This window comes from Chiloscyllium plagiosum, chromosome 15, assembly GCF_004010195.1.
Source record: "Chiloscyllium plagiosum isolate BGI_BamShark_2017 chromosome 15, ASM401019v2, whole genome shotgun sequence".
Lineage (NCBI taxonomy): Eukaryota > Metazoa > Chordata > Chondrichthyes > Orectolobiformes > Hemiscylliidae > Chiloscyllium > Chiloscyllium plagiosum.
The window spans coordinates 39,822,214-39,831,015 of NC_057724.1; the positions used below are offsets into that span (position 1 = coordinate 39,822,214).

Genomic DNA, 8,802 nt, shown 5'->3' on the forward strand with positions numbered 1-8,802 from the left:
TATTGGTCAGAGTATTGAGTACAGGAGTTGGGAGGTCATGTTGCGGCTGTACAGGACATTGGTTAGGCCACTGTTGGAATATTGCGTGCAATTCTGGTCTCCTTCCTATTGGAAAGATGTTGTGAAATTTGAAAGGGTTCAGAAAAGATTTACAAGGATGTTGCCAGGGTTGGAGGATTTGAGCTACACGGAGAAGCTGAACAGGCTGGGGCTGTTTTCTCTGGAGCATTGGAGGCTGAGGGGTGACCTTATTGAGGTTTACAAAATTATGAGGGGCATGGATAGGATAAATAGACAAAGTCTTTTCCCTGGGGTCGAGGAGTCCAGAACTAGAGGGCATAGGTGTAAGGTGAGAGGGGAAAGATATAAAAGAGACCTCAGGAGCAACGTTTTCCCGCAGAGGGTGGTATGTGTATGGAATGAGCTGCCAGAGGATGTGGTGAAGGCTGGTACAATTGCAACATTTAAGAGGCATTTGGATGGGTATATGAATAGGAAGGGTTTGGAGGGATATGGGCTGGAGGCTGGCAGGTGGGACTAGATTGGGTTGGGACATGTAGTCGGCATGGACGGGTTGGACCGAAGGATCTGTTTCCATGCTGTACATCTCTCTGACTCTATGTCAATCCAGATATTCCATCATGTTTCTGACTTGCTCCTGTAGATGGAAGGCGGGCATTGGGGTGATAAGAAATGAGTTACTCCTCATATAATTTCCAGCCTCTGCCCTGCTCTTGTAGCATCTGTTTTTGCTGTTGGTCCAGTTCAGTTTCTAGTCAATAGTAATCCTCAGAATATTGATAGTGAGTGATTTAACAATAGTAAATTCACTTGAATGCCAAGGGGCAATGGTTAGATTTCCCTTGTTGGAGATCACTTATTGTAGCACAAATTATTTGCACATATCAGTACAAGCTAATTCAGTATCTGAATAGTCACAAATAGTGCTGCATATTGTGCAAGCCTTGGCAAACATCACCATTTCTAACCTCACCATCGAGGGAAAGACTTTGCTGAAGAAGCTGATGATGATTGAGCTTAGGACCCTCCCAAGAGGAGCTTCTGCCGTAATGTCCTGGGACCACAACCATCAACGTTTGTGCAAGTTATGTCTCCAACCCGATTGCCATTTACTCCAGTTTTGTTAGTACTCCTTGATGGCACAGTCTGTGTTGACGTCAAGGGTAGACACCATGGGAAAAAAAAACCTGTTTTGTCAATATTTAAACAAAGCTGTAATGAAGTCAAGAGCTGAGTATGCTTGGCAGAATGCAAACCGAGTGTCAGTGAGCACGTTATTGCTAAACAGGTGCTACTTTATGGCACTATTGAGGACCATTCCCATCACATTGTTGATGATGGAAAGTAGAGTGACAGGGCATCAACTGGCAGGGTTAGGTTTTTTTGCTTTTTGTGAACATCATATACCTGGACAATTTTCCATATTGTCAAGTAGGTGCTAGTGTTGTAAATGCACTGAAACAGCTTGGCTAGGAGTGCTGTTAGTTTTGGGAACATATCATCAGCACAACTGCAGGACACATTGGATACAGTCCAAGAAGATTCACTATGTTGTTTCAGGGTAAGGAGGGATTTTCTTATGAGGACGGTGGCACAGTGGCTAGCACTGCTGCCTCACAGCGCCAGAGACCCGGGTTCAATTCCCGCCTCAGGCGACTGACTGTGTGGAGTTTGCATGTTCTCCCCGTGTCTGCATGAGTTTCCTCCGGGTGCTCCGGTTTCCTCCCACAGTCCAAAGATGTCCAGGTCAGGTGAATTGGCCATGCTAAATTGCACATAGTGTTAGGTAAGGGGTAAATGTAAGGGTATGGGTGGGTTACGCTTCGGCGGGTCGGTGTGGACTTGTGGGGCCAAAGGGCCTGTTTCCACACTGTAATGTAATCTAATCTAATCAGTATGAGTGGGGAGGGTTTGTACTCATTGGAGTTCAGAAGAATGAGAGGAGACATTATTGAAAAATAGACAATCCTTAGGGGGATTGACAGGGTCATTTCAGAGAGGTTGTTTCTCTCTGGGGATAGTGTTGAGCCCCAGAAGCACAATCTTGATTAAGAGGTCACCTATTTCAACAGAGATGAAGAGGATTTCTTTACTCCCACAGGGTAGTGAATCTGTGGAAATCTTTACTGCAAAGGGCAGTCAAGGCGGAGTTAAATATTTTTAAGACTGAAATTGGCAGATTTCTATTTACTGAAGGAATCAAAGGTAATGGGGTAAGGCAGGAAAGTTGGATTGAGGATTATGTGGTTAGCCATGATTTCAATGGATTCATCGAGTCTTATGGGTGAACACCCAGTGCTTTTGGCTGTTTCTTGATATCACGTGGAATAAATCTGATTGATTGAAGACTGTGATCTGTAATGCTGAGGATCTCAGGAGGAGGCCAGAACTGATCATCCACATAGCAACTCTGGCTTAAAATGGTTGTAATTGCTTCAGGATTGACTTCTTCATTGAAGTACTGGACTCCTCATCATTGAAGCTGGGGATACTTATGAGAGCTTCCTCCTCCTGCTTAGCAATCCACAACTGGATGTAAATAAACTTTGCAGAGCTTAGGTCTGATCTGTTAGATTTGAAATCATTTATTCTTGTCTGTCACATACTGTTTCTGCTGCTTGTAATGGAAGTAAATCTGTGTCATGGATTCACTTTGTTGCCACATCACTAATAAGTATGCCTGGTGCTGCAGAACCAGCTTTGATCCCCTACTTAATGGTAATGGTAGATTGGCATGTATGCAAAGTCTTCAGGTTAAATTGTAGCTCAATATAATTATCCAGCTGTTTTTGGCCCACAACACCTCATGGTTACCCAACCTAAGTTGTTGGGTCTATTTGAAATTTCTCCAATTTACTGCAAGGGCTGTGCCACACAACATGATCAATGGTATCCTCAATGTGAAGTCAGGACTTTGATACCATAGATACTCCGCAGTTGCTACCCTTACCAATACTGTCTCATGACAATCAGTGAGAACGCAAACACGTTTTTCTCTTATGGTTCACTTACCACCTAACATTGATCCAGCTATGTCATTTAGGGCTCAGTGAGCTCCATCGGTAGTGGTGCTACCAAGCCACTCTTGGTCCCCCACCAAGACCCACTGACATCCTTGCCATCCTCAGTGCTTCCTCCAAGTAATGTTCTGATCATCAGTCATGAAAGGCAGTTGATGGTAATCAGCAGGAAATTTACTTGCCCACGTTGCACCACATACCATGAGTCCAAAAGCAGTGCCCAGAACTGACATGGCAATTCTTAATCTTGTGTTTTCTACTGTAAGTTCTATATACCCAGTGTAAATTTTAAAATGCTCTTATACCACACTGATTTCTTAATTTCTCATGGTAGAAGCTGAAATAGATAAACTCCAAATTATTAAGATGACAAGGAATCAGTTAGGAGCCATGCTTCTATTGTCTTCTTAAATATTCTAACAGTTAGATTTAACTTCCCCTTTAGGATGATAGTAATACTGTAAGCTGATAAGTTAATTGAGACTCCACTGAAAACAGGAGTTTATTTAGAAATAAAAATTACTCAATACCTGGTCACATCAAAACAACTCAAAGCACTGAAAAATGAATTATTTTGAAGTGGTGGGTATAGTGTCAATTATTATGTAATAAGTGCAACAACCTGACTACAGTTTCAAAAGGAAGTAAGTGAATGAGATACCCATTTCTCGATTAAACTACTATACTATCTCTTGCTAACTGAAATCCTTGAGTGTATCCAAAAAGCATATCCACCTCCTCATCTGTATAAAAAAAACTTACCGGACATAAAGCGAGCGTTTCTCACTGGTCCGTAGGGAGCCGGATCCAGAGCTCATACTGCTGTTCATCATCTGTTCCCGAAGGTCATGGATTTTAGACTCAAAACGGCTGTACTCTTAAAACAAAACAGAATTATAGATTGGCAGCAGAACTAAAGCAATATGAAGTAATTAACTAGATGATTAGATAGCACTCATGGAGTTCTTCCCGTGGCCTCTCACTCGATGCTCCTCAGTGACTTTATCTGAAAACACTTTATATTCCACATGTGTGCTGACAGCACCCAGGTTCACCAGCAGCTATACCCCTCTATTGCTTCTGATTTGTCATACAGGCTGTCTGGCAATCAGTACCGGACAAGTGGAAATCTCCACCAGTTAAGTATTGCAAAGACACAAGCCATTAAATTCAATCCAGAACTGCTGGGACTAGATAGTCATTATGTTATTCTGGTTTGCAAAACACTTCCAAATCCTCATCACACTTGATGCCAATAAATCGAGTGCCCAGTTCAAGAGGTTATGATACAAAAGAACAAATCTTTGAATTCCATTCCTGATGTGAAATTATGCAATCAGGTGTGCACAGGAAGAAGTTAGGTTTGTAGGTCAACAATCCCTGCAACATTGTCTACTTTTAATGTTGGCCAGATTGTGTAGGACTGAATCAAATCTCATTGCTACTGTGGTGTGGTAAATCTTGTGCAGGGGTAAGCAATGTTTGGCAGATATCATACAGCCACTTGGGCTCCAAGGCAACACTATTAGATTTTGAAATTGCTTCCAAAAGTTTCAAATGACCAAGCAAATAAGACAGTCCTAAACCTGCTCACCAGAACACCAATGTGTTCGCTAGCACCAGTTGAGATGCAGGAACCAGTGAAGGAGAATCAATATCTAATCTAACACAAATGATGTTTTTTTAATTCACAACAGGTGGGGTGAGGCAAGGGGGACTTGTGTTGGGTTTGTGGAGAGGGAAAATCATCATTATCTTTTAAGATAATTTCACCTGAACATTTTCAATAGTTTCTTAAAATGCCAACTTTGCTTTTTTGAGGAATTAAAGTATATTTTTTTCCATTGGTCTCTCCATTATCCCAAAGACTAAAACACCCTTTAGTGGCAACTCCATCACTATTTCAAGGCCCTTCCCTTCCAAAGCAGCACTGGTGTCCTTTTAAGGCCTCAAAGTTCCTCCTACATGGAGTGGCCCTGTTATTCTCGAAAGTTTCATTTTGCTGCTTATTTCCATCTGCTATATTTGTTTGTACAGAGACAAAATAAGAGTCCTGAAGAAGGGTTACACCCAAAACGTCAACTTCTCCACCTCTTGATGCTGCCTGGCTTGCTGTGTTCCTCCAGCCTCCTGCTTGACTTCATTTGTTTATATGTCAGAGTCAATGAAGTTCAAAGGAATTCATTATACATGAAGAATTTTTGAGATATAGTTTGCTGACATGTCAAAATGCTATTTAAAAACAATTCTTTTCTCGCTTTTGAACTACATCCACCAAGAAATGCAATTAATCAAATTAAAGAACATACAACAACTTGCACTTATAAACTTTCTTTGCTATAGGAAAAAATACATTAAGGCACTTTTGATATGAACAATAAAAGGTTAAGATATACATCCTTGGACAAAGAGGCGAGGTGCAAATAATGACTTGAAAAGAAGACATGCAGAAGTTTTCTCACAGTAATTTCAGAGTAGATTTGAGGAATCTGAGGACACTTACCAAATAAACACCTAAGAACAAAGCCAACTGTTGCACTGATCAGTTACAATGTTACCGGGACTCAAAGTGCATACCATCAGCTGCAGCACTACAGCTCGATGAGTTCCACAATTGGACCAATCCATTCCACCACTACACTTTGTCAAGTTGCTGAATGATCAGCCCCAGCATTACAACTGGTCAAACCACAGTCATTCACAGCAGTGACACTGTAGTGAATAGAACAGGTAGTTTTGCAGCACATTAAGCAAACCTTGTCGCAATCAATATCACATCACAGCTGGTAGTATTTTCTGGAGAAGTTGAACATTCATTATTATTGAAGATGTTAATCTAATCTGTCTCACAAAGAATAAACTTATATTTTGTATAAGAATTCATGCTAACTAACAGCAAAAGATGACCTTGCTGTGTGATAATATTCTAAAAGCAATCAACATGAAAAATAACAGCATTTTGATACAAACTTATTTATCAACAGATCTGAGTGGTGTTCTAACAACTTGCTGCCCAAAATCATTTACTTAGGAATGTGAATAAACACATTTCTTTCTATTTCAGGGACAGCATCCAGTCACAAAATGTTTATATTTAATTTGAAATGCACCATCTTTACAGTCAGCACTTGGATAAACTCAAGCTCTCCAATACATCGATATATCGAGGTGAAGTTTAAAGATAGTTATTATGTAAAGTTGCCTGTTAAGTGCTGGAGAGCTCAATGACAAACGTTGTTACAGGTATTTTATGGAGTTATTATTGCATTAGGGATTACATATTTCAATACTTCGACTTTGCATTTCCCTGAATGTAGTTCCTGGATAACAGACACGATACCAAGATGTACAGTATGTATGACAGCAAACTGCACTTTTCCAAAACCCAAAATACCATAAAGAACAAAAAAGTCACCAAATGATTTTAAGCTGTAGCTGTATTCTGGGAACACAGCAGTAAAGAAAGGACGCAACGAAGCACAAATACGACATCGGAGTGCAACTGGGAAAATGAACAGTGAAATTCACAATTAATCTTGGAGGAATTGTTGGGCAAAGTTCACAACACAGAATCAGATAAGTTAATTGCTGCTTTAAGTCTGTCCAAGAGAAAGGCTGTATTAGTGACTACAGTGGGTTCTTTCTTGATAATATGTTTTTGGAGATAAGTCTCTTGATTAAACTTAAAATATAAGCCATAACTATTAATTTAAGCTGGGGCAGTGTTTGTAGAGGAATAAGACGGTGTTATTTTCTGGGTCTGTAGTTTGTGAAGGAGCAAACATGGCCCTTGCAGTGATATGTACTTCTTGTCAGATGTGGGACTTTAAAGAGAGTTTAAGGGTTACTGCAGATTATATCTGCCATGAATGCTATTGGAAACGAATCTTATCAGATCGAGTGAATCGGTTGGAGAGACAGATAGAAGCGATGAGGAATTTGCAACAGTATGTGATGGATGACAATTACAGGAAGGGGGGAAAGTCTCAGATACAATCACATAGATGGGTTAACTCCAGGAAGGGTAAGAGAGGTAGGCAGCTAGTGCAGGAGTCTTTTGTGGATATACCCATTTCAAACAGGTATACTGTTTTGGAAAATGTAGGGGGTGATGGATTCTCAGGGGAACGTAGCACAAACAGTCAAGTTTCTGGTATTGAGACTGGATCTAATGCAACGAGGGATACGTCAGCTTCCAAGAGATCAATTGTGTTAGGGGATTCTGCAGTCCAAGGTACAGACAGACGTTTCTGTGGCCAGCAGAGAAAAAGCAGAATGGTGTGTTGTTTCCCTGGTGCCAGGATCAAGGATGTCTCAGAGAGGGTGGAGAATGTTCTCATGGGGGAAAGGGGCCAGCAAGAGGTCATTGTCCACATTGGAACCAACGATATAGGAAGGGAAAAGGTTGAGATTCTGAAGGGAGATTACAGAGAGTTAGGCAGAAATTTAAAAAGGAGGTCCTCAAGGGTAGTAATATCTGGATTACTCCCAGTGCTATGAGCTAGTGAGGGCAGGAATAGGAGGATAGAGCAGATGAATGCATGGCTGAGGAGCTGGTGTATGGGAGAAGGATTCACATTTTTGGATCATTGGAATCTCTTTTGGGGTTAGAAGTGACCTGTACAAGAAGGACGGATTGCACCTAAATTGGAAGAGGACTAATATACTGGCAGGGAAATTTGCTGGAGCTGCTTGGGAAGATTTAAACTAGTAAGGTTGCGGGGGGCGGGGAACCCAGGGAGATATGAGATCGATCTGAGACATGTACAGCTGAGAACAGAAGTGAGTCAAACAGTCAGGGCAGGCAGGGACAAGGTAGGACTAATATATTAAACTGCATTTATTTCAATGCAAGGGGCCTAACAGGGAAGGCAGATGAACTCAGGGCATGGTTAGGAACATTGGACTGGGATATCATAGCAATAATGGATACATGGCTCAGGGATGGGCAGGACTGGCAGCTTAATGTTCCAGGATACAAATGCTACAGGAAGGATAGAAAGGGAGGCAAAAGAGGAGGGGGAGTGGCATTTTTGATAAGGGATAGCATTACAGCTGTGCTAAGGGAGGATATTCCTGGAAATACATCCAGGAAAGTTATTTGGGTAAAACTGAGAAATAAGAAAGGGATGATCACCTTATTGGGATTGTATTATAGACCTCCCAATACTCAGAGGGAAATTGAGAAACAAACTTGTAAGGAGATCTCAGCTATCTGTAAGAATAATAGGGTAGTTATGGTAGGGGATTTTAACTTTCCAAACATCGATTGGGATTGCCATAGTGTTAAAGGTTTAGATGGAGAGGAATTTCTTAACTGTGTACAAGACAATTTTCTGATTCAGTATGTGGATGTACCTATTGGAGAAGGTGCAAAACTTGACCTACTCTTGGGAAATAAGGCAGGGCAGGTGACTGAGGTGTCAGTGGGGGAGCACTTTGGGGCCAGCGATCATAATTCTATTTGTTTTAAAGCAGTGATGGAAAAGGATAGACCAGATGTAAAAGTTGAAGTTCTAAATTGGAGAAAGGACATTTTTGATGCTATTAGGCAAGAACTTTCAAAAGCTGACTGGAGGCAGATGTTCGCAGGTGAAGGGACAGCTGGAATATGGAAAGCCTTCAAAAATGAGATAACAAGAATCCAGAGAAAGTATATTCCTGTCAGGGTGAAAGGGAAGGCTGGTAGGTATAGGGAATGCTGGATGACGAAAAAAATTGAGGGTTTGGTTAAGAAAAAGAAGGAAGCATATGTCAGGTA

The 8,802-nt window shown here is 41.2% G+C and overlaps 1 protein-coding gene across 6 annotated transcripts in view; it reads right to left on the reverse strand.

Moving 5' to 3' along the window:
- dlg3 (discs, large homolog 3 (Drosophila)) overlaps nt 1-8,802 on the reverse strand; it is a 539,119-nt gene that overhangs the window by 42,894 nt on the left and 487,423 nt on the right. For all 6 annotated transcript variants that reach the window (XM_043704756.1, XM_043704755.1, XM_043704754.1 and 3 more), the window contains one exon: nt 3,804-3,918. In XM_043704756.1, the coding sequence (XP_043560691.1) occupies nt 3,804-3,918 (115 nt within the window). The remainder of the gene's footprint in view (nt 1-3,803; nt 3,919-8,802) is intronic.